This window comes from Vipera ursinii, assembly GCF_947247035.1.
Source record: "Vipera ursinii genome assembly, chromosome: 3".
Taxonomy (NCBI): domain Eukaryota; kingdom Metazoa; phylum Chordata; class Lepidosauria; order Squamata; family Viperidae; genus Vipera; species Vipera ursinii.
Window position 1 is genome coordinate 86,236,522 of NC_139516.1, and position 27,177 is coordinate 86,263,698.

At 40.8% G+C, this 27,177-nt stretch overlaps 1 protein-coding gene across 3 annotated transcripts in view; it reads right to left on the minus strand.

Annotated features, from left to right (window-relative positions):
- RWDD3 (RWD domain containing 3) overlaps positions 1-19,208 on the minus strand; it is a 28,162-nt gene extending 8,954 nt beyond the window's left edge. For 2 of the 3 annotated variants that reach the window (XM_083357699.1, XM_083357698.1), the window contains exon 1: positions 19,109-19,208. In XM_083357699.1, the coding sequence (XP_083213825.1) occupies positions 19,109-19,193 (85 nt within the window). In that variant the 5' untranslated portion in view covers positions 19,194-19,208. The remainder of the gene's footprint in view (positions 1-19,108) is intronic. The other variant, XM_083357700.1, reaches the window with a different exon arrangement.
- Positions 19,209-27,177: the final 7,969 nt, after the last annotated feature.

Genomic DNA, 27,177 nt, shown 5'->3' on the forward strand with positions numbered 1-27,177 from the left:
AACAACTCTTGGTGTCTTATTATACTTAGATGTACTCATGTTTTTATCAACTGTTCTTTTAGTAGTCAGACCTCAACGAATGGCCAGGCCCACTTTGTATTTTTATTTTAAAGATAGTAAGGAGTTAGGGAAATAAAAGAATAAGAGTGGATTACTAAATATCTAAAGTAATACAGAAGCCTTATAGTTGCACGGGGACCAATAGTCGGAATATGCAGGGTTGGGTGGCTGTAAAGAAGCTATTAGCTTTGTTCATATTGTGAAAATGATTGGACAGAAAAATGTTCATAAGTATTCAAAGTATGAATCAAGAGTTATCCCACTCAAAATGTTAGAATCTGACATCTTCCAGTGAAACTGACTGACAGATTCCTGACAGATAAAGGAAACGTTCCTTCACACAACACATACATGCAAATGCTGTCACCAAACAGAATGAAGGTTTGAAAGGAGAATCAAGACAACCTCATGGAGATCAATCTAGCGATGATTAATAGTCATGTCAGTGTCAAAAGTAAGAAAAGGGATGGGAACTTTCCAGGTGCGTGTGCATGCACACAAGCACACACATTGTTCTCCTCCAAATTGCAATGTTCTTGAAGTAAATGCAGGATTTTTGAAGTAAATACTTTTCTTTGTCTTAGATATAGTGGCTTCAGCTTATCCACCCACTTGCTATCTATGCAGAGACATTTCTAAATGGAGCATTTTATGGTTTCCTAACCACCTGGATCTCCCTCTGCAGATTTTCCTTATTAGAACTTTGATCAGAACTTCCTTGATTCATGCATATATATGTATTCCATTAGACAGCTTCAGAACTTTCACTTCTTGACTTGCTTTCAGTCTAGAGAGGAAGAAGTGGGGGAAAAAATCACTCTTTCTCAAACCTTTGAGAAGCCCTCCACCTTTGTCAAGCTGTCCTTTCTGATGCCTGGTCTGCTCTTTCCAAATCAGCTGTTTCTTCCACCTGCTAATTAATGTCACATATCTCTCTCTGTCTCATCCTGCCTGCTCCTGCTTTGGTGCTCAGCTCCTCCTCTGACCACGTCTGGATTTATACAGCAACTCCAGTCTATACACAGCAGAAATACGATATCCACAGTCTTCAGCAGCTTCCTCCATTACCTAACCAATCCACTTTTTATACAGTTCCACCAATAGGCAGAAGCACCTACTCTCCAGGGTCTTAATGAGGCAAGAAGTTTATTGTCTACATTAGGGGTCCCCAACCCCCGGGCCGTGGACCGGTAGCGGGCCACAGCACACCAGCAACCAGGCTGCACAAAAAAGCAAAGCCCCCCCCCCGGGATGCAGGCAGCACGTAAAGCCACACCCCCTTCAGTCCGCGGAAAAATTTCTCTCCACGTAACCGGTCCCTGGTGCCCAAAAGGTTGGGGAGCCCTAGTCTACATGCCACTTAAAACAGGCCAATTTTATACTCCGCCACAGTCAGGTTATCTCAGCCAGCCACAGTCAATTAAATGGAAATTCCGTATTTACGGATAGGAATAATCCTGAATATTTGTACAGATATACTAGAGGGAAGAGCTGGTGTTTGTCCTGTTGTATGAAGAATGGTCTCAGATGGGGCAATAGATAATAAAATAGAAAAATGGGTTTTTACGCTGCCTGGAGTAGAGATATTACTATATATGGTTTTTTGCTACAAACATAAATAGCTAGTCAAAATAACACCCGTGAGTCTAATACAAGACTTATTTCTTATTATTAGTTTGCCAGGCTTATTCCACTTTTTCTCCAGGAATTTAAAGTGAGAATCTCCATCCATTTTTATCCTCACATCAGCAGTCTTATGAGTTAGGTAAGCTGAGAGAAAATATAGGCCACAAAACTAAGCAGAACCTTCCATGCTAGGAGTGTATTTGAACCCCTGAATTATATCATATATTAACTTTAGTAAAATAGGTTTCCCGGATCACACTTCCATGAGAGTATGCTGAACCTAAAAAAACTAAGTACAGATAGTCCTCAACTTATCAGCCCCAAATTTATGTTGCTAAGCAGGACAGTTGTTAAGTGAATTTTGCTCCATGTTACCATTTTTCTTGCCACAGTTAAGTGGATCACTGCAGGTGTTACGTTGTAACATGGTTGCAGCTTGTAACACAGTCGTTAAATGAACCTGGCTTCCCCATTGACTTTGCTTGTCAGAAGGGCGCAAAAGGTAATCACATGACCTTGGGACATAGCAACGGTCATAAATATGAACCAGTTGCCAAGCATCTGAATTTCGATCACGTGACCATGGGGATGCTGCAACAGTTGTAAGTGTGAAAAACAGTCATGTCACTTTTTTCAGTGCCGTTATAACTTTGAATGGTCACTAAATGAGCTGTTGTTAATCGAGGACTACCTGTAACAATATGTGCAACTTGCTTGAAAATATACGGTAAATCATTTCTAACCAATAACCCAACCAGTACCAAGAAGCATGGTTAAGAAGGTCCTACACAACGCTGCTTCCTTACATCTATCATAAATAAAGGAGAATCTAAATATATGATACTAATAATACAATAGAGCCACTCCTATCCCAGAGTTCAGTGGCTCTATTGTATTTTAATATATAATACTATATGACTGAACTTATGAGCCAGGAATCCTCTAGCTGAATTCTCACCTCCATTGCAAACTTCATGAGTGCTCAAAAGTTTGAGAACCCTTTTGAATTTTCAATATTGTTGTATAAATGACCTAAAACATGATCTGTTCTCTACACATTTCTCTATGCACTCTAAAATTATATAAAGAGAACCCAGTTAAACCAATGAATCAGAAAAACACTACACTTATTCATTTATTCATTGAGGAAATATAACTACACCTTGGTAGATCACATCCTCTGCCATATTAATAAGGAGGAACCTGCCCCACTTTACATCGGGGAGAACTGTGTGGAGAGAGTTTCCTCCTTTAAATTTCTGGGAGTCTACCTCTGCGAAGATCTGACCTGGAAAGTTAACACAAGTCAGGTGGCTAGAAAGGCCCAACAGAGGCTTCACTTTCTTAGGGTCTTGTGGAAGAACAGGGTAGAACAACAGCTAATGACCCTCTTTTACCGGTCTACTATAGAGTGTCCTCTCGTATGGTATTGTGGTTTGGTATGCTGGTCTGACAGCCGCAGACAGGAAAGTATTACAGAGGGTAGTGAGCACAGCACAAGACATTGTGGGCTGTTCCCTGACACCAGTGGATGACATTGCCAGGGCTCGTTGCCTTGGAAGAGTGAGGAAGATTCTCAGGGATGACTCACACCCTGGACAGTATCTCTTTACTCTCCTACCATCCGGTAGGAGATATAGGAATATAGCCAGCCGTACCAACAGGCTGAAAAATAGCTTTTATCCGTGGGCTGTTAGGCTTTTAAATGGGACATAATCTTATGCAGAATTGACTTGGGAGGCCGGTGTGTGGTGTAGATGGTTCACATAGTGTGGTGGGATGGAGGGTTTGTTGTCACTGTGTCGGGGGGAGAGAGCACGGGGGAGGCTCAGCTAATCTCAATGTACACATGTTGTACATTGACAATAAAGGTTTATTATTATTATATTAGCAAATTACAAATTCACTTTACAGGTCCCCAAACTTTTCAGCTTATCATTCCCTTCACTTTTGTTCGTCAACCCCGCCCAAAAAAATGTATTAGCAGGCAAAGCAGATAACAAGAAGACCTGGTAATGGCTAAGAACAAGAAAATTGACAAAAGGGACCAAGGGGCTAATACTGGCTGCATACAAACCCAGAACCGAGAAGAACGCAAACGTTGCCTCTCCAATAATCTGAAGAACCAGTTGGACCACCCAGTTACCTGCTACAAGAGGATTGCCCAGACTGACTTCAAACAATGGCTGGAAAGTAGCAACAATGGTGCACTGGAATATCTGCAAGAAATACCATTGGATAGCAAGCAAGAACTGGTAGAACCACAGAATAAACACAGCAATAAAAAATGAAAAAGCTAAAGTGCTGGATAGTGGATGTTGCAGTACTTGGGAGAGAGCAGAAGAGAAGAGAAAGAATTGGAGAAAACGCGAAGACCTGCAAATGCAAGTAGAATGACTATGGCAAAAGAAAGCAAAGATAATACCAAGAGTAACAAGTGCCTTGGGCGCAACTCACGTTTTACCTGGAACAGGAAGGACTAAATAGATGAATAAAATGTCAAATCCAGTCTAAACATCTGGTTGACTGCGCAAACAAACAATAATGGTTATAATGTAAAATGCGTTGATATATGCAATGAACCAAGGATAGTCCCATTGACCCTTGGGGTCCATGTTGACTACATTAGAGAAACCTGCAGGGATATTGAAAAATGACTTCAAAAGCAGGCAACAATCAGATAAATCCACATAAGCAAGAGGCAACTTTTTCAAGCAGATCACAGTACCTGATTTGTAATGTGCTGTTTCCTGAGAGGGACACAGGTAACACAAAACAATATCGTTAACAGTTCTTTTGTGAAATTAAAATAGGACAAAGGACCTCATCTGTTTCTGACTAAAAGAGAAAAATAATTAGGGAGTAAGATGAAAGATGCTCTTTTTTTCAGATCCTTGCTGTTTATCGCTCTTTGATGTGTTTCAGCTACTTCACCCCATTTCTTCAAAAAGTTGCTAAAATGTCAAGCTGATTCATTCTTCAGGGAGAAGACAGATTTGAAAGATTCAGCGGAGCTGTCCCAAGCTTCAGATGAGTTCTTTTGAAGTGGCTTGTCTCTGCCCTACCTCCCAAGCTTTATCCTTTTTCCACTGATCTCAGCCACCCGTCCCCCACCCAACATGACTGCAACAACTTCACAACCTTCAGTGCCCTCTATAAAACAACAGACAAAGCTATTTAATGAGTGACACAAACTGAAATGATTTAGGCAGCTCTGAGAATGACTAATGGGAGGCAAGGCAAAATTTTCAAAGAGCCTTCACAGTCATACCTTTATATATTATAGAGGAGTGTGATATCACCATCCCACTAATATATAAACCAGTCTTTCCTAGCTTGGTACCCTCCAAAGATCTTTGAACAACCAGTCCCCAAATCTCCACCCAGACTGTGGAAGTCTGCTTCAAGCACTACAAGCACGTTCATCTCAAGATACTTGGTTTGTCAAAAGGGATTGGGTCCACTAACTTTCAACTACCGTATTTCTCTGAAAATAATACCAGGGCTTATATTAATTTTTGCTCCAAAAGACGCATTAGGGCTTATTTTCAGGTGATGTCTTTTTTTTTTCATATACAACAATCTACATTTATTCAAATAAATAATGTAAATAATATTTATATTTAATTATATATTAATATTAATATTTTATAATTCAATACATCCAACGTACTAAATGTGTTCATCTGGGGCTTATTTTGGGGGTAGGGCTTATATTATGAGCATCCTGAAAAATCATGTGAGGGCTTATTTTCAGGGAAATATGGTATTTTTCAATGCCCCATAAAAACAGGATCCAATTCACCAGGAGATCCATTTACCAGGAAGAGGAGGTAGTAGGATGCTCTGACTGCATCTACCCAGTGATGTAGCCATAGACTTGATCTTTGGTAAGGCAAGATGGGGTTTACAATCATCGACCTGGAAGGAAGCTGTCCTCTGTCCATATTCCCTCCTTCTGATTATATACAGGTTTAGTAATATAGAGAACTGGAAATAACTTTGCTGATTAACTTCTCAGAAATGGTATCAGGATTGCCTTTTTCATAGCAGCAAGGTTGTCCAACTATATACAGTTTATCACACAATGTAGTATTAAAGACATATGGATGCAATTTTTTTCAGAGACAGGAGCTCACCTTATCTCATGGAGCTGGACTCAAACCACCAGAGTCCTAGCAATTGCTCACCACATCCAGCATCATTAAGCTTCTGCGCCACTGCGTCCCCAAGAAACCAAATAACCCTTTGGTCTTAAGAAATCAAGGTGACCAGCTGTGCCTGTGAGGTTGTGGGGCTTTTTTTTTTTACTATACCGATGATAATGGATAAAAGAAAGCAAACCACAACCCCATTACTGTATGCAGCAAAGAAATTAAGTGAAGCTAAGAAGTAATTACAGTTAATTTATAGCGGTTAAGGCATCAGACTAGAAACCTGGAGACTGTGAGATCTAGTCCCACCTTAGACGCGAAGACATCTGGGTAACCTGAGGCCCGCCCATTTCTGTCAGCCCTAGGAAGGATGCAACGATAAACTACTTCTGAAAAACCTTGCCAATAAAAAAAACTGCAGAGAGAGAGAGAGAGAGAGAGAGAGAGAGAGAGAGAGAGAGAGAGAGAGAGAGAGAGATTAGAAAACACTACAGCAGCAATACCTACCGAAATGATGGAAGCCCAAGATGGAAAAAACATAATAAAATAATAAAATGCCATTGCAATTTAAGAACTAAAAGGACATAACATTTGTTAAGTGCAATGGATGACATAATCTCTAATCTATATTAGCATATTATTTGGGCATCTTACCGATATAGAAGCAGAGTCTGAATAAAGAAATAATACCAAAGCATTGTACTTGTTTTCCTTATTTCACAAACAAAGTCATTCAACACATGCTGTTATTATTATTGTGATGATCTATTAAAACACCTTGGCTCCCGCTGATGGAAAATAGCGTGATAAACCTGTTGTTCCTATAAATGCTGCTAGCTGGTTATGCCACTTTTAGCTCTGATAACTGCTACTGACGCTGTGAGTCTGTAATTTCTGCAAGTTGTCACATTGCTATATAAGAATTAGGCCCATTCCTCCATTAGGACCAGCTTAACACAGAGACATTTCAAGGCCTGCCACAATACTTCAATGGGACAAGATCTAGACTTTGATCTAGCCCAGGGGTAGGCAACCTCGGCTCTTTTATGACTCGTGGACTTCAACTCCCAGAATTCCTGAGCCAGCTGAGTTGAAGTTGAAGTCCATGAGTCATAAAAGAGCTGAGGTTGCCTGCCCCTGATCTAGCCATTCCAAGTCAATTGGACAACTCAATTTATTATTCTTAGTTCTCTTTGTCCCAGAAGTGCTTTTTCAAAAGGCAACTGGACTTTTTGTTTTTTCCTTGAAGACTGAGGTGAAGCAGCTGAGGTGAAGCAGCTTCTTGGATGAGAAGTGAAACGTCTTCAAGGGGAAAAAAAAACACGAAGTCCAGTTGCCTTTTGAAAAAAGCACTTTGGGGACAATCATGATCTGGATGACTGAGAATCTCCAGAGACATCTGAGTTCTCTTTGTCGTGCAAGTGGTGGAAATTCTCAGGATCGGACAAACACGTTCTCGGGCACAAGAATTAGCAAGAAATTGGAATGAGGGAAGGCTGGGTGGAGTGTTTTAGAGATTTATATGGGGATGATGATGATGATGATGTGCCAAAGAAGGGGGTTGAAACACATGCTCTAAGTGTTTCCAGCAAAGGCAAAAATGGTGAAAAGGAAGTCATAAATGCTATCAAAATGTGTTTTTTTTTCAAATGGTAAAGCTGTAGATGTAGTAGATCAGACATGTCAAACACAAGGCCCGGGGGCCGGATCCGACCCGCGAAGTGGTTTCATGTGGCCCGTGAAGCCATCCTGGAAACAGTGAGGGAACGGCTCCCACTGCCTTGGTCCTGGCCCAGAGACCCTCCTTCCGCCAGAGACCCTCAGATCTGTCCCACTCCTGCCCAGGCCCCCATAGGCACCCTTGATGCGAATGATGTAGAGCTGGCCACGCCCACCCAGTAGGCCATACGCACTCTAGCCACGCCCACCCAGTAGGCCACGCCCACCCAGACCACACCCACCCGGCCCCGAGAGCAACCGCAATGCTGATGCAGCCCTCAATGAAATTGAGTTTGACACCCCTGTAGTAGATGGATGTTGATGAAGTAATGTTAAAAAATGGAGTGTCTGTTCCCCTCATAAAAAGGAAAAGAGCAAGAGAGAATACATGTGAGAGGAAGAGGGTGAAGAAGACAGGCCCTCCCTAATAGTTCACGAGACTATATTGTAGGTGTAGAAACCTCAGTCTGGCAAGATCTGGTCTATAAGTGCGAAAACAATAAAGAACCATCTTGGAAGAATAGCCACGTGTCATTCTTGATTCTGGGCCTGAGAGAAATATATTTCACTTTAATAACACATTATATTGGAAGCGCTATCCGAGATAGAGAGCAGTATATTATCGTACTGTTGACACTGACTGTGCTAATAAGCTGAATTCTTGCACACACTTTCACACTGCTTGCAAACACATGCTTATTCCAGCGAATAGTGCTGGCACGCTTAAAATGGTTTTCCCATGTTTGGTGTCAGCTTCTGACTCCACATCTGCAAACTTTCTATGGCATGTATTCATTCTGCCTTGCTCAGAGTAATCCACAGCAATCCAAGTTTTGATGAACATTTACATATACGACAAGCTGGAGGAGCAAAACCCTAGCAGAGAAGAGAACAGATTAATAAGTAAATTATGTCATTCTATCTGCAACATTAATCTTGGGGACTAGGCAAATAAAGAAAAATAAGTCTTTGTTAATTAGCTTATTTAAATTCATACACACATCGTTTTCAATCAATCTTCTTCTGAATGTTAACCGTGTAATTTTAAGCTTTGAGAAATTCATGTTTTTATATACCATGAGTGGAAGGGGAAAAGCCCATCATATCCTCTCCCGAGTCAACAGTCCTCAAAACATCTGTCCCCTGGTCTTCTAAGGTCTCTTTATTTAACTCAGCCATCTCGCAGAAAAGTATCTCCCAATCTTTTAAAATCAAGATTTTCAAGATGCCAGTTTCTGAGTGGTTGGTGATATGGGGAGCTCAAGAGATTAGAACAGAGAGCCCTTGGTAGTTAAGGGAAGTCAATTTCCATTTTTCATTTTGCACATATGAACATTTTAATCTACTCAGCTGGTCACAAAAGCACCTTTTTTTAACCAGCAGGAAAATAAAAGAAGCCGCTCTCTGCCGTCCCCTTTAGTTCTTGGGATGTTCTCTATCGTGGACACAGCACCAAGCCACGCCACCAGCATTTTATTTTCTAACAATGTCTCTGATCCCACGGCGTTATTAAAACCTGAATGCGTGGAAAGGTGGGCTAGGCTAAGACCACTCTTTGGCAGCATGCCAGCCTCCTGCTCATTCATGTTTTAATTTAATGCTTTAATTACACACGTCTTTAACAATCTAGTGGGGGCAGGAAACCTGGAGTTCTGCAAGAAAAATATCAGCAGGTGCACAGGCACCTAAATAGCCAAAGTGCAAGCTATGTGGGAGACCCTCCCATTACTCTTCTACCATCTCCCTCCCATATAGCCCAACAAATTGACAAATTGGTTCAGACAGTCCTGGAGGCAGAGGTTCTTCTGATATCAGCTCCATTTCTTACTTAGACGTGAAGTCCCTGGCGCTCTCTGAGCTCAGTTATTTTCTCGCAGATGTCATTACCCAACTAGCTAACATCATCAGTGCTAGAAGGGTATTCACATTGTTGGGTAATGAAATGTCTGCAAGAAAACAACCAAGCTCAGGAAGCATCAAGGACCACAGTTCAACCCTGAACTATAAATATTCTGTTCTATCTCCCTTTTTTTACGACTCTTTAATCCCTTAATTCGGGGTAGAGTTGGGGCAAATGGATGGAGGTGAGCGTTTACTGACCAGATGCCCTTCGTGATGCCACATGTCTCTCTCTCTCTCTTTCTCTCTCTCCCTCTCTCTCTCTCTACCTAATTCTATACCTATATCTATCTATATACATGCACATATACATACATACACACACATGCCCAGATTAGTCAACTATTCCTTATTTGGAGGAATGAGTTATATTTTCCACTTGAAGTAGAAGAACAGTGTTGAACAGCCTGAGGGAGATGACTAAATATGCTGTACTGCTGCTTTTAAGATTAACAGCTCCTTTTACCTGTACACCAATTAAAACACAAGTCTAAGAAACCAGTCAAGTTGCCCATACAATTGACAATCATCAGGCCCAAAATGCATATTCAGTTCTTGCACCCAAATTAAATTGGTTGGAATGTGCTTCATGTTTCTAGATCTCACGACTGGACTTTATAGCAGCAAGATTTTAACTGTTCAAGCAGTGATTCTTAAACTGGAAACAATTAGTCACAAGAGAATAATATAGGCATACCGTGGGCATAATATTGAGAAAGGGGACAAATGCAATAGATTTTAGGTTTCTAAGTGTACAGGTATTTGTGATTTTTTTTCCAATCCTGAACGTGGATGACCACAGTTCCAAATAAGCTGCATTTTAAGAGAAAGCCGTTTCATAAATTATTCACATCTAATTAAGATGCCACAAAGATGCTTCTGGGATCTACAGCTACAAAATTATTGTTTTGCAAAACTGAAATATATATATATAATTGCGTATTTGCAATATTTGAATCTGCTTCCAAAATTTATTTATGCACTGAAACGTACCTCATAACTGGATCTGTAACACTTGGGGGCACACAGGTGGATATTCAACATCCTTATAGCGAAGGACACAGGTAAACAACTTTTTGGGTGATTGGGCATTTTGGGAGCACATCATTAAGTGCTTTCAGAACATGATTGCCATGGTGAGCATATACTATTCATAAAAACCCTTCGAACAAGCTTTTGATGTCATACACTCATTTTGCACAGTTATCCAGAGAATACTGATGAACATTTACAGGTAGTTCTCAGCTGATGACCACAAATGAGCCCCAAATTTTTGTGGCTAAGCAATGGCTGTTAAGTGAATTTTGCCCTGTTTTTTGTTCTGTACCAGCCTGCTACCGGCCCTGCAGAAAAGGCAGGGACAACCCCTTTTACAAGAAGGCAAGAGGCTGGAATTACGCCTGCCAAATTTATAGCTACAAAAACAAACAAGACACGAACCAAGAAACAGGAGCTTTAAGAAACAGGAACTATCCAAGCGGTTGCCTTCAGCAAACCAGCCCTCCCACACATTCCCCTTATATAGAGTTCAGGGCGTGGCTTCTCTCTGCCTCCTTCCGAGGAGCCCCATTGCCTTCCTCTGTTTACTCCTAATTGACTGCCTCCTGCGTCGGGCGTCCTTGAACAGGGCCAGATGTGGGTCATCTTCATCCACGCTGTCAGGCTCACAGAGCTGGGTCTCCGTGGTGACCAAGTGGGAGGGGCCTGGCTGAGGGCTCTCATCAGCAAGATCTTCAAACCCCTCAGCAAGGTCTTCAACACCCCCCTCCTCCTCCTCTGAGTCGTCCGACTCAACTGCCGAACCCACAGGCTGACCCTGAATCACAACAGTTTTTATTACCTTTCTCGCCAAAGTTGCTAAGTGAATCACTTCAGTTGTTCAGTTAGCAACATGGTTGTTAAGTGGAACTGGCTTCCCCGCTGACTTTGCTTTTCGGAAGGTCGCATAAAGCGATTGCATGATCCCTGCAACTGTCATAAATACGAGTCACTCGCCAAGTGTCTGAATTTTGATCACGTGATCAGGGGGATGCTGCAAACACCGTAAAGTGTGGGAAATAGTTACGAGTCACTTTTTTCCAGCGCTGTCATTACGTTTGAACGGTCACCAAATGAACTGTTGTAAGTCAAGGACTACCTGTATATGTGAGGTTGTTTATGTATGTATGTTCTCCGCACTTGGCATCTGAGTCCAGGTCTGAGAATTCCCAACTAACATGAGCAATGGCTAACTTGAAATCTTGGGAGATGCAGTTTAACAAACCTAGAGATTTGGGGAAGGGTGAAATAGTACACAATGAAGTCACTTCCAGAAGCTAAGCAGTTGTAATTTTGTACTGCGGCTGTTTAGGGAACTCATCCAGCAGAACAGAAATGTTCTAAATATATGAAGAAAGCAGAAGGGGAGTCTTCACAAACACATACATTGGCTTTCTAGGGGGTTGCGTAGACAACGCTTCCAAAAAGTTGCTATTTTTAGGGGGGGGAGAGCAGAGGAAAGAAAAATAACCAGTTATAATACACACTAAGATTATTTTTACCAGACTTATGGTGGGCTGATATGTAGGTGAGGAAAAAAAAACAGAACCCTAATGGGTATCATCACAGGCTTTTGACTACCAATAAGAGGGACTTGCAAGCTTTTCTGCTATCCAACCGTCTGCTGGCTGTTCGTACACACCAAATCATAGCTTAGCAACCCACATTTTGGCCTAACACACTAGGTGAGCCCACACAATGTGGCTAGTTCACTATGTTGCTCAGGCTAAGAAAACTGGGCCAATCAAGTTAAATCATGGTCAGGTTAATCACGGACAGGCATGGCAATCCAAACATAATCTTAATGGGAGAAAGTGCTGAATAATCTTCTGAATTACCCCACATGTGAAAGATGCCAGGTTAGGGAAAACTGAGTTACATCAACAAAAAAAACCTGTGCATATTACAGGCAGATTTTGCCAAAAAAAAAAGAAATGAAGTTACAACCTTAGCAAACTATTAGAGCAGGGGTCCCCAACCCCCAGTCTGTGGACCAGTACCGGGCCGTGGCATGCCAGCAACCAGTCCACACAAACAAGCAAAGCCCCATCCGTGTGGTGCAGGCAGCACACAAAACCACACACCTTCTGGTCTGCGGAAAAACCGCTCTCCACGGAACCGGTCCCTGGTGCCCGAAAGGTTGGGGACCTCTGTATTAGAGGGACTAACATCTGTTAGCATGTTTTATGATCCTCATACCATTACCTTCCCCCAAGTATCATATGCAGTAAAATCCCAACATTCTTAGCTTACTTTCTACAGGGGAAATGGAAAGACATTCTGCAGTTTCTTATTTGGCTTAATTCAACCATGAGACTTATCTGGAGCCACAGGCCATGCTGATCAAAGGATTTTGAGTTTATTTCTCTTCTATGCTATTGCAATCATAGCTGACTATAGCTTCTTGACCTACAAGTAGTAGTTAAGTTGACCACTATACAAGAATCTCCATGACAATAAATCCCCAATACCAAAAAATATGACTCACAGAAGCCAAAGGCCTGCTGAAAAAAGCAGACAGAATAGAATAACAGAGTTGGAACGGATCTTGGAGGTCATCTAGTCCAATCCCCCACTCAGGCAGGAAACCTTATACCATTTCAGACAAGTGGCTGTCCAGTCTCTTCTTAAAAACTTCCACTGTTGGAGCATTCACAGCTTCTGGAGGTTGGTTGTTCCACTGATTGTTTTCACTGTCAGGAAATTTCTCCTTAGTTCTAGGTTGCTTCTCTCCTTGACTAGTTTCCATCTCGTCCTGCCTTCAGGTGCTTTGGAGAATAGCTTGACTCCCTCTTCTTTGTGGCAATCCCTGAGATATTGGGACACTGTTATCATGTTCCCCCTAGTCCGTCTTTTCATTAAACTAGACATACCCAATTCCAGCAACCGTTCTTTTTATGTTTTAGCCTCCAGATCTTAAGGTCTTTTGCTGAAAGAGAGTCAGAGCCTGTCTGATTTCAGGGTAAATGCTATTCCAGAGAAGGAGAGAGGTAATGGAGAAGGTTCACTCAAAGAAATCTACAAATGAAATACCCTAAAGGATGGAAACCAGAGACAGTTGTTTTTTTTCCAGATCACTAAGGGACAAGTAAACGCTGCTCGAGCAAATGATCCTCAACCATCACTAGTCTAAAGAAAATCAGTGTTTTGTGTCTTGAATTGGATCCTGAACTATAACGGTAACCGGTGCAGTTCTCAAAGTAGAGGTGCTACATAGGTAAACCAACTGACTTTCATAACTACTTAAGCTAGTTCATTCTAGGCCTGATCAAGTTTCTAAGTGGTCTTCAAGAGCATGTCCGATGCAATGCAACAATCCAAATGAGGATGATGAGCAACAATAGTAGGCCTTCTAGCAAGTCAATGGGGGAAACGAGACTCGCTGTTATTAATTCACTTAATAACCATGATAAAAAGATCATAATATGGGGCATGATTCACTTAACTGCCTTACTTAGCAACATTAATTTTGGGCTCAATTGTGGTTGTAAGTCAAGGACTACCTGTAAACAGGATATAAATGAACAATCACATCATGTAAGTGCCAAATCAAGAGATGCTGGGTTGGGAGAATCACTGACATTGCAGCACTTATAATTATCATCCTAGTAAAAATTAGATGCCAGTTTAATGTGTTGGCTTGGAAGGAAAAAGGTAACTATAGTATTCAATTAAATAATTAAATATGTATTTCTTTAAGTACATGATTGCTCGCCATATGATTAGTATCACATGAAGCTAGACTCTAGCAACTCAAAGGACTATTTACAAAATGTGTTTTAATCAGCTAAGGAATATGAGACATGATCAATATAAAGTACATTAAAGCCTCACTTTAATAATCAAATAGTCAGGGTAAGAAATGAACACTGTATTATTACTTTTTCCTTCTCTTTTCAATCTTTAGAACTTATACTTGGAAGAGAGAAAAAATTACTATTGCAAATTTCCAGTTCCCTTTTAGCAAGCCAGTCCTGACTAGCATCATTCAGTCACCCATCAAAGTTCCCCATCTTCAGTTGAAGATTTTTAAAAAATGGTGACAGAAATATGACACCCATTAGAATCTGCTATGTCAAAAGCTACCAGTGGTAGAGATGCAAGACTTTCTAAAACTGTCAGGAAAAAGATGCTGAATGGAATTTGCCCCTGCTAATACAAATGCAAACAGAATAAAATTAAGATACTCAGAATAACTGGTGAGGAGTATGTGAGTGCGTGCAATACAGAGGCACACCTAGATAAACTGTCACAATATGTTGCACATCAGTGGTTTTCAAACTGTCTATTTTCAAGGATAGTTTTCCTAGACATATGAAATTCATTCTCTACACCACTGCACCAAGTAACCATTCAGCGGAGCCCTTTCAGCAATAAAAGATTTATTTTAAATAAACCTCAAGAGAGAGGCATCAGAACTGTTTAGAACTTTCCATCCTTAATTTGTTAGGCTCTTTGATAAATTCACTCATATGTGCTGATAGTGGCATCAACATTAAGAGCGGCTTCTACTGAAGCATCCAAAAACTCTTTCTGATCCAGTTGCAGGAGATCATCTTTCATAAATAAACCTTGAGGAGTTAAGACAGGATACTTAAGGGCTGTTGTTCTACTCCAGCACGCTTGGAAGAAACCAATTTTTCTGAGTCCATTGCAATATAAAGTTGGCACCAAAGTATCCTTGGTTGATCTGATTAGATGGCTTCTCTCAGAAAAGAGTTGTCTGAGTACAGCTGGTGATGTTTAGGCCTCCTCTGAAGAGCTGACACTATCAATTCTCTATTTTAGTAACTAAAGAGAGCACCTGAAGAGGTTTACATTCCTATCTGCAGGATCATTTTCAACTGATAGTACTGGGGGATTTCAGGCCAAGTATAAATGCCTGGAGATAAAGATCTTTTTCCCAGGGAGAACTTTCACTTCCAACAAAGCACCAAACCTAGTTTCTGCTAGAGCAGGGGTCTTCAAACTTGGCCCTTTTATGACTTGTGGACTTCAACTCCCAGAATTCCTCAACCAGCGTGCCTGGCTGAGGAATTCTGGGAGTTGAAGTCCACAAGTCATGAAAGGGCCAAGTTTGAAGACCCCTGTGCTAGAGTCTCAAATAGAGAAAACACCCTCAAGAAAATAAAATGTCCTTCAAGCCAAGCTTGACTTCTAGAGGTTTTATGAATGAATCCATACACAGTCTTTTTGGCATCGGAATGGAGGTAGTTTGCAACCACAGGGCCTGGTTGCCTCCTACCCAAAGTCTAACTAAGCTGCTTAGCTTCAAAATCCAGACAATGTCAACCAGCTGCTGAGGCCAGTGGAGCAATGATTATTTTTTCTGAGCTTCCTCCCCCCCCCTAGAAATTAAGCTATTTGTATGATCTTGTTGTTACTTAAATAAGTTTATTTATCTAGATTCTAGACCAGACATGTCAAACACAAGGCCCGGAGGCCGGATCCGGCCCACGAAGTGGTTTCATGTGACCCGCGAAGCCATCCTGGAAAGAGTGAGGGAACGGCCCCCACTGCCTTGGCCCTGGCCCAGAGACCCTCCTTCTGCCAGAGACCCTCAGATCTGTCCCACTCCTGCCCAGGCCCCCATAGGCACCCTTGATGCGAACGATGTAGAGCTGACCACGCCCACCCAGTAGGCCATATGCACTCTAGCCACGCCCACCCAGTAGGCCACACCCACCCTGGCCATACCCACCCGGCCCTCTGAGGGCAACCGCAATGCTGATGCGGCCCTCAATGAAATTGAGTTTGACACCCCTGTTCTAGACTGTTTCGCTATAACCTATAACAGGCCTTGGAGCAACCCACAAATCTATTTAAAAATCTCTGTACCATGCAAACAAAATTCTGACAGAAATTACAACAACAGCATTCCAGACTAGAGAAGCTAAGGTGGCTGGGTTTGTTTTTTGCAATATATCAGAATGCATATTTAATGGGCATTAGTGGTATTTAGCAGTCTGGTGGTAAACTCTTGTAGAGCAATCTTGGGGCTTTCAGTGGCTACTGGCAGCAAAGGAGACTGTTTGGTTCAGCTTACCAGCAGGTGTTGACAGATAGGCAGGGTGGAAGGGCAATGCTTACAAGAGGAAAGGGAACAAGATAGGAACATTTTACATGTTTACAGACGCTTGAGCTGAGAGCAGGGGAAATAAATAAAGTTTACATCGAGTAATTTATCCCCATGCTAAGGAGACAGAGGAAAAAAAGGTGAGAAAACATATCTCAGAGGAAACTGGTATTACTTCTTACTTAACATAAAAGCTGCAAGCTACAGGATAGCCCTGTTAAAATGCCAGGTTTTTGAGATGTAAAAGAAAAATCAGGCCAAGATGAATCACTTCAGAATTTTTTTCCTCCTTTTATATAACATATAAGACGTACAATTCATTGGAAAAACTGAAATCATTTAGGATGGGGAAAAAAAACAATAAAAAATTAGAATAATGTTACATCTCAAAACCTGGCATTTTACAGTAACAGGGGTGTGTAGACTTTTTAAAGGGAAAACAAAAAAAAAAGATGAAGGAGCTGAGGGTGTTTCCAAAATATTTTTCACAACTTAGCCTCCTGATCAAAAACTGAGCTGGTCTGAAACAGCCAAATGAGGTTTGACAATGCCAGTCATGGCTTGATCCTTAAGATTCCCCTTATTTCATTTGATCTGCTGTTACCATCTTTCTTTATTCTTATTTTCTTTGTATTGTTGTACGGCTGCTATATTTTAATTTTTTGTACTGGGATGTTTAGGTTGTATTTTACCTATGTAAGCCACAGAGAGTAGTTTCAATTTTGGCAGCATCAAAATATGCTTAATAAATAATGAAACCAATAAGCGCAGGGCAACTGCTAGGATAGTTTAGAAAACTGTGCAGAAACACACATAAAGTGGGGAGGGTCTCCCTAACAGGCATGCATTTTATTGAAAATGACAGCATCAACTGAGGTGGCTTCTGGCAAGCTTTGAACAAACAATTCTTCATAAAATATAATACTGTACAGGTTATGTATCTCTTACATTCTAACTCTAACAGCACCACCACCAAAAATATTTTATAAACAGAATTCAAGTAGTCCTCGTTTATTGATCACCTTGTCTAGCAACTGTTTGCACTTACGACAGAGATGAAAAAGTAACTCTACGACCAGTCCTCACAAGTCTGTATAGAAAGCAGAAGTAAGATCATAACTATAGTCGCAGTTTCACTTAGAGACTGCTTTGCTTGACGGTTGCTGATCCCAACTGTAGTCACTAAATAAGGACTATCATAGTTGATCACACACACTGTCTTTCCAATGGGGGAGTCCTATGCTCGACGACACTGCAAATCCATCAGTGTCAAACTGTAGCACCAACGATTCCAATTTTAAAAAGCCATTGACTAGAAGGAGGGTGTAAAACCAAAACAACAGCTTTACTACTTTTAGAAATCTTATTCCTTCCACCCCAGAAGGCAATCCTGCTATCCACAGGGAGATTGTGACCCTCTTTTATATAAATCAATTCAATTCAATTTTTACAGCCCTAATGACAAGTACAAACAAAATATTGAATAAAAGTAGTATGATATCTTTCTAGGTATGTTTATGCGTAAGAGAAAAACAGAGTATAACAGAGTCTAAAAATAATTAAGAGCATAGCTACTCAAATAAATCCAAATAACATACTATTATAAGAAGTTCCAGTCCTAAGTAATGGTACCGATGAGAATTGGGAGACTTGAAGGTTATTTTCTTGTCCTTGTCTGACAACAGCACCATTAAATAGAACCATTAAGTAACCTCATTAAATGGAAATCACACTCTCTATCTGGGAATTTCTTCAAGCCAGAGTATGTAAGGGTCTGTCTAGACTAGAGTCCTCATATTAGGAGCAATGTAACAGCATATGTCCTAGAGCAGGGGTAGGCAACCTCGGCTCTTTTATGACTCATGGACTTCAACTCCCAGAATTCCTGAGTCAGCATAGCTGACTCAGGAATTCTGGGAGTTGAAGTCCATGAGTCATAAAAGAGCCGAGGTTGCCTACGCCTGTCCTAGAGTTTCTACTGAACCTATATAATTTAAACTACTCTTTCCTTTCGAAATGGGCGAGAGTCAGGTTCATCAGCTTCATCAGCTTCAAATCATTGGTTCTTCAGGGGGATTCAAATAACCCAGCGTTTCCCAACCTTAGGAACTTGAAGATGCGTGGACTTCAACTCCCAGAATTCCCCAGCCAGCATAGCTGGCTGGGGAATTCTGGGAGTTGAAGTCCACGCATCTTCAAGTTCCTAAGGTTGGGAAACACCGAAATAACCTACCATATAAAGAATTACATGCCAATGATAGGGAGAAACGGGGAGCAAGTTTGGGAATAAAAACAAACAAACTATATTTGATTGTGCAAAGCTTGGATGCCGCTACTGATAGGGCTCTTGAGGGGAGGATGGGGCAGGAATATCACCAGCCACAATATCTGGGAGCCCCTGATGGGGAGCCTTGTTTTAGGGGAGCCCCTGCTCTTTTTTCCGCGAGACAAAAGCAGAGGTTTGCCATGCCACGATTAGGATCCAGGTAAAGGGCGGCGACGCAATAGCCCGAGGCCGCCATGGCAAAGCAATCACCTGACACTTCTAGCACCTCGCATTCCTCTCGCCCACAGTAAATAGCAGCAATGGCAGACAGCTCCTCCAAAGCTAACGCCGACATGGCCAGCAAGCGCCTTCTCCGAGCCACAAGGGAGAGCAGCACTTCCACTTCCGCCCGCAGAAAACCCAGAGTGGAGGGACAATAAAGCATATCTCCCACCAGGGGGCGATGCGCTACCTCAGTGCTCGGCAGCCGGAACGGGAGAGGCTTTTTCAAATGTCTGCCGGGGAGGATCGAGTCCCGCGTTGCAAAACCACCGCAGATTGCAAATGGAGCACGTTAATCCCCACTGCTAATGTCCACACGGAAGAGATGAGACGAATGTGGATTATATGTTTTACAGAAGTCTCAAGTTTGGTCTAGCAGCTGGAACCGGAATAGAGAGTGGGAGACTAATTTCAACTTCTGCCTTAGCCATGAAAGTGGGCTGTGTGAATCTTTAGCCTGTCACTTGCTTCATCACTAGAGGTTTTTTAAGAAGAGACTGAACAGTCACTTGTCTGAAATGGTATATAGGAACTTCTGTTTGAGCAGGGGGCTGGACTAGAAGACCTCCAAGGTCCCTTCCAGCTCTTTGAGCAGGGGGCTGGACTAGAAGACCTCCAAGGTCCCTTCCAGCTCTTTTCTGATTCTAATTTTAACCCAACCCAGCTCACAGATTTGTTGTACAGAAAATAGGAAGAGAAAGGAGCATTATGTGTGTTTTCCATTTTGAGTTACTTGTAAACATAAAAGGCAAGTTATAAACGAATAAGTAAAAAATTGCAAAGTTTGAGAAACACTGCTTTAGTGCATCAGTAACAGTACAGGGAGTCCTCGACTTAACAACAGTTCATTAATTGACTATTCAGAGTTACAACAGTACTGAAAAAGTGACTCATGACCGTTTGTCACACTTAGGACCATTGCAGCATCCTCATTCTCACTTAACAACAAAAATGTTGGGCTCAATTGTCATAGGTTGAGGACTATCTGTATTCTTTATTTCAGCAACTCCTAATGAGGTCCATGAGAGGTGTTGGACAACATTCCATAACATTCATCATTTCCAATGTCCAATGCAGCTGGATTATGGACATTGTAATCCTACCTATCTTTGGGGGAGGGGAGGCTGGAACAGTACTTAGAATAATAGGATAGGAACATGAGATATGTTCAGGTTTCAGCTATGTAAAGTAGGTGATCTTTCTTTAAAACCTGGCTTTCCCTGTTCCAGACCTACCTCACAGGGCTGTTGCAGAAAACTAGCCTCATTCTGTTGGATGAAGAGGAGAAGAAGCAGGCTGAACCTAGAGCTACCAGTTTTGGGGAGGAGAAGGGAAATTAAAAGGATAATGTTCATGAAGTGTTGTTAATGCATCAACTAAATAATTACCTACATAAAGTCTCTCTCTCTCTCTCTCTCTCTCTCTCTCTCTCTCTCTCTCTCTCTCTCTCTCTCTCTCTCTCTCTCTCTCTCTCTCTCTCAACCCAATCCAACTCGCAGGGCTGTTGTGGGAAAAAGTAGGAGGAAGAAGGAGGATTAGGTATGTTTTTCACCTTGAGTTATTTGTAAAAATAATAAAGGCAAGATAAAAATAAATAGTCATACGTGGTATCTTGAAATATGCTAGAACAGTACAATATTAACACTCTGAGTGAAACAAGTTGATACATTAACAATCACTGCCTTTTTTACATTTAAAACTGTATAAGAATCCTTGAACAATTTGTTATGCTGTTGTTAAATTACCAGTTGTTGGAAATGATCATAAAGATGTTCTCATCTTTCGCATCCTTCATCTTGGATAATTCAGGCAGGACTGTTACAAAGATTGGGCTTGAAAGATATTTTCACAAATGTAGAACTCATCAACGAGGTTGCCCAGAGACCACAAAAGCCAAATTAGAAGAGCGGAATCCCATTGCAACACCACGGAAGCCAGATCAGCAGAACAAAAACATTAATGCAAAGTCTTCAAAAGAAACGGATACGCACGAACCTTCATCCAGAGATCCCTACACACAAACAGTATGAACACCCAAAGCAACACAAAAACTACAACAGGAACAACAACGACCAGACGAATCACAATTTCCTACGTACAGAATGTTTCAGAGATGACAGCAAGACTATGACGCCAACATGATCTCGTAGTAGCCCACAAACCAGCCTCAACTCTCAGACGGACCCTGTTAAAAACTAAGGAAGCAGACAGAAACAAACCAAAGATCTGGTGCCTTATACTGAATCCAGTGCAGCAATTGTGAAAAGAACTATGTGGGCCAAATAGGAAGAAAGCTATCTACCAGACTGCACAAACACTCCTTGGCTATCAAAAGACACAAACCACTGTCCCTCATGTCCGTCCACAAAGACTCAGACGGACACAATTTTGATCTATCTGGTACCACAGTTGCAACTCAAGCAAAATCAAGGAGAGAAAGAGAATTCCTTGAAGGCTGGTTCTCCACCAGTAAATCAATAGACAGACACATTGACATCAACCCAATCTACCAACCACTGAGCGAAGAACTACTTCAACCGCAGTCTCAAAGGCAGCATTTAAAACGAACAAACAGGCACACTACCACACAGCAAAAATCACAACCCCCCACAAGAAACCAGGCCACGTCCCGACAACAACAGCCAACCAGAGAAACAACCCGAAACCAGACCATGACTCAGAGGTAACCAAACGAACAAACGCCATTTGCATCACACAGACAATACTTAAAACACTAAGGACTATGGCCCAGCAACAACAACCAGCCAATCAAACATCCCGAAACCAGACCATGACTCAGAAACATCCGGACAAATCACACCCACACCAGTTTAAAGGCCAGTGCTCTGACAGACGAGCACAATTCAAGGGACACTGAAGATGTCCCTCCGAATGGAGACGAAATGTTTGTGGCCAAATTGCCAAGCTCGGATATCAAACCAACAGCCAACTACCAACCCGAGCTACTAATATTCAAACACATCTCAAACCAAATTATTCCTTTTCTTTCATTCTGAAAGAAATGTATGAAGAGGTAGTCCTCAATTTACAACCATTCAGCTAGTGACCCTTTAAAATTACAATGGCACTGAAAAAATGTGACTTACAGTCCTTGCACATGTGACTTTCCCAGCATCACCATGGTCACATGATCAAAATTCAGGCAACTGGTATGTATTTACAACAGTTGCAGCATCCCCACAAATGCGCCACTGAAACCTGGTGAAATGAGAGTCACAATTGGCACATAACACTGTAAAATTACAATTACTCAAATGGAACAGGATGGCAGTGTTGCATAGATATATAAATAAAAATATGCAGGAACTGGAGCACTGAAATCCTGTTTAAGGTGTGATTCATCAGAGTAAGAGTGATACATCAATATGGACTACAGTACTTGGACAGGGAGATGGTAAAGATAACAAAAGTTCTTTCTGTGTCAGACGAACAATCCAGAAGTAAGTAGAGTTATGTTTGTAAACCAACAGAAAACACAAGCAGTAAACGTCTTCTGTATAAAAAAGAATTGAAGCTTTCACGACAAACTTTTCTACTGTTGCATTCCTGCTTTTCCTTTCTGCCCTTTGGGTTTTTGTTTTTCTTTTAAAAATATATTTCAATATTTTTTATACCCAGTCAATGTAAATGTCTTTTAAACTGACACTATCTAAAAATACTGAGGTCCCTGTGCGTACGTTCCTGCACTATGACATTTGGAAGTCATCAAATGAGGCAGCATAATGTCAGTTTGATATTTGTCACCATATGCAAATATCAGTTTCATGTCAAAGATTAAATCCCATCTAAATGTAATGCATTTTCTTGTAGTCGCCAGCTTGTGAAAACGTTAAATATTTAAATTTGAGATGAATATCTATTCTTGATCTTCATACTGAATTATTAGTAAGTCAAAATCCCTTTTCCATTGAAATAATAATAATAATAATAATAATAATAATAATAATAATAATAATAATAATAATAATAGTAATAATAATAATAATAATTCTTAGCAGTTCAATTTGCTGGCCTGTTAGAATGCTATGTGCCTGGCTCACAAAATGCTATAATGCAAGGGTTGTTTTCCCCCCCCCCCATAATATACAGAAAGAGATATTTTCCTTTCAACCATTTACACAGAAAAATGAGGGTCGTGTCACCCCCAAATATTCACTCTCCATATGTTTTTTTCAGAAAACATGAAATGGGGACATTCCTGTGAACTATTAAAACCAGTGCATGGGATTTTGATGTCATCACACGATATTATCCAGAAGAAAATGGCATATTCTATCCATATTTCCAGAATTTTGTTTATTACGGGTATGCCATTGCTTAACGACCAAAAGGGACATGACCCTTTTTTGAAGTTCTGACACCAAACCCCCCAGTCATGTGATCGCATTTTATTTATTTATTTATTATTTATTAGTTGAATTTATATACCGCCCTATTCCCGAAGGACTCAGGGCAGTTCACAGGGCAGTTAAAACAGTACAAAAAGAGAATAAAATGGAATTAAATTAGTACAAGCCCACAATTCATAATAACAATAAAATTAAATTTTTAAAATTAATTTAATATAATTTAATATAATTTAATTAAAATACTTTAAAATTTAAAATCCCTCAGTCCAGGCCAGACAGTTCGAACAACCAACAACCATTTTGCTCAACGGCAAAATGAGCGAAGGTCGGGAGCAGTCCGAAGCTCCATTGGCAGTTCGTTCCAAAGGGCAGGCGCACTCACAGAGAACGCCCTCCCCCTAGGAATCACCCGCCGGCAATCTCTGACTGGCAGAACCCTAAGGAGGCCTTCCCTGTGGGAGCGCACTGGACGAAGGGAGCTTGATGCCGGCAGCAGGTGTTCCCTCAGATAACCCGGACCCAAGCCATTTAGAGCTTTATAGGTCATCACCAGCACCTTGAATCTCACCCGAAGGGCAACTGGAAGCCAATGCAGCTCGCGGAGAAGAGGTGTTACATGAGAGTATTGGGACACTCCCATTACTACTTGCACGGCTGCATTCTGCACCAGCTGAAGCCTCCGAGTTGTCCTCAAGGGCAGCCCCATGTAGAGAGCATTGCAGTAGTCTAACCGGGAGGTCACGAGCGCATGAGTGACTGTACGTAGGGCATCCCGGTCCAGATAGGGCCGCAACTGGTGCACCAGGCAAACCTGGGCAAAAGCCCCCCTGGTCACGGCTCCTATATGATCTTCCAAACTGAGCCGTGAATCCAGGAGGACGCCCAGCAACCTTCCAGTATTTACAGTTGTTTGTAAACACAGTCCTGTGACCATAATTTATGACATTTTTGCGAGAACTAGCATTTACTTCCAATTTCTGGTAAAAAACATCCCATAGCAAACAATGGGTTCACTTAGCAACCGCTGTGGTTTGTTTAATGATTGCCACAAAAAAGACTGTAAAAAATGGTTTGTGTCATGTAATGACCTGCTTTATGACCATCACAACATGACTATAATTGCCTGGCTCAATTACAGTTATAAGGTGGCAACTACCTGTATTGCTTAATTGGATGTTGTAATCAGAGAATAAAAGCTAAACAGAGTATAATGGGATCTGTTTAATACTTAAATGTGAATTCACGAGGAATTAGGTGATTTAGAATTAAATGGGACTAGAGCATATAAGGGCAAACCATTTTTGAATTGTTACCAAGAAAACTACATAAACATGCACATATAGTGATTATAAGTCAGGATCAATTCAAAGAATTTACTTTTTATCCACCTTAAATCCATATTTTTATTACTGAGCAAAACAGTCCAAAAAGACTTGCATTTTTTTAAATATATCAAAAGCCAGAAGAATGTCACTGAGGATAGTTCCCTTATTAAAAAAGCGTTGGTAAATATAATGTATTTTTAAAATACAGATATTAATCTTTTATATTTGGGTGTTTTACAGGAGAAAATGAAAAAGCACAATGATTTGTGAACAGTAAAATACAATTAGTATTTTTAAAACTAAAGGAATGTTGTTCCTACCATTAAGTTGTCATAAGTCATACCTCATATAGTATTAATAATTTATGTTTCTCTCTTATATATATTTATATTTGGGAATAAACCTTATTGCAATGTCTCCTGAGTAGCCTTGCATCAAATTTTACTATTAATACGCAATGGGGTAATTTACTCATTATATTGCTGTTGTAAGTGCAATTCTGGACTTAAGAATTAAAATTCTACTAGAAAAGTTTTAGAATATTGTTTTAAAGAGCTACCCACAGGCATCCATTTTAATCAAATGAGTGCTTGTCACATTAACTTTCTGTTACTGCAAACTCTAAAAAATTAATCGAGACTTCTCACTTGCTGCTGAAGATAATTTTAGAGAACATATGGTAAGCTTATTCAGTGGTAACTTTATTTGCAATATGAATCTCATTACTTAATCATTCCCTTCAAAGAAAATATCTTTCAATCCTGCTATAATTAAGATTAGTACTGCTATTTCAGGGTAATCAGTTAAAATTTCCACAAGTGGGTATTTTTAAAGTCTTTGATAGTAAACCTTACTAATATTTCAAAGAAACTTACATGTTGATTACAGGACCATTTTTACTTGTGTCAGTATTTGATGTGTCTGTAACAGGGAATTGGGCACAAAAGATTAACGGTGAAAAACAGTATTTCCAGTCTTGCCCAGAAAATGTCTGGGAATCACGTTTTTCCCTGTGGAAGTAATGCTGTTCCTTCCAGAGGTAGCTTATATTATTTTATTTTTCCCCCAGAAAGACACTGATTAAATATGTGATGCCGGATCAATAAAGGAGGTATTGAGTGATCCAAATGCAACTTCAATCATTCCCCTTTTATATACCTTTTATTTCTAAACATTAAAGCATAGAATATCAGGTGCAGGCAACCAGAGCCACTCATAAATAGCTAAAGCAAGCAACTTTATTGTCCTCCACTTAAATTATTAAGAATCTCCCCAGACTGCTCATCTTGCCCTGGGAACAACCAGATAAAGCTTCATGGATCCTGAGACCAGTCAAGCATATGCTTTATGTGGCTGCACAAGGATTCCAAACTAGGCATTTGCTTGATTCCCCCACTTCCAAAGTAGTACCTATTTGTCTACTTGCATTTACATGTTTTTGAACTGCTAAGTGGACAGGAGCTGGGACAAGTAACGGGAACTCACTATGTCGCACAGTGCTTGAGTCTCAAACCCAGGCTGTCAGCTTTCCAGCTGACAAGCTCAGCTTCGTTAACCACTAACTAAGCCATCACACCTCCTTCCCAACATACAGAGACTTAACTTAGATCGCTGTTATAAAGATAGGTTGGTCATGCTTTACAGCTTCCATAAAGCTTTCTCATAAGCACAATAATCATAATTATAAATCCTAGTTCTTTTTCCTTTACCCCTTCACCCCTTCAGTACTTGCATCACTACACTTTTGGGTAGCTAATGCAAAGCAGGCATGAGGTCAGATGTACAGTACAAGATGAGCTTATGCACAAGTACACATGCATGGACTTTTTGCTCTGATGGTCTGAGGAATTCTTAAGAGTTTATCTTCTGACTATATATAATTTTTCCTGTTGGCAGCCTGCGAAGGATCGTTTGTTATGAGAAGCTTTGTCTTTTGTTGTAAGACATCTGCCTTTGCTATTGTCTGAGAGAAGCCTTTCATTATAACAAATTTCCCTTTTTGATGTGAGAGCAAACACTGTCTTTATTATTGTTTTTGTCATTCTCTTTTACAACATTCCAAAACGGTTCCTTCTTGTTGACATTCCTTGTTAGCTCCTTGCAATAATCTGAGACAGGTTTGTTGTTGACAATCTATTCTGTCACTTTCCTTGCATTGTTGACATCCTCTGCCCATGTACTGAGCCAGCCTTTTTCTTCTTATTCCGACTTTTGTTGTGTTTTCTGTAATCTGGCCAGCGTTGCTTCAGCCATGGTTCTAATCAACCAGCATAATATATCTATTTATAGGAAATTTTTAATCCAATCCTTTTTTCCTATACAACTAAAGGTGGTGAACATACCTAATACTCCTTCCTCCTCC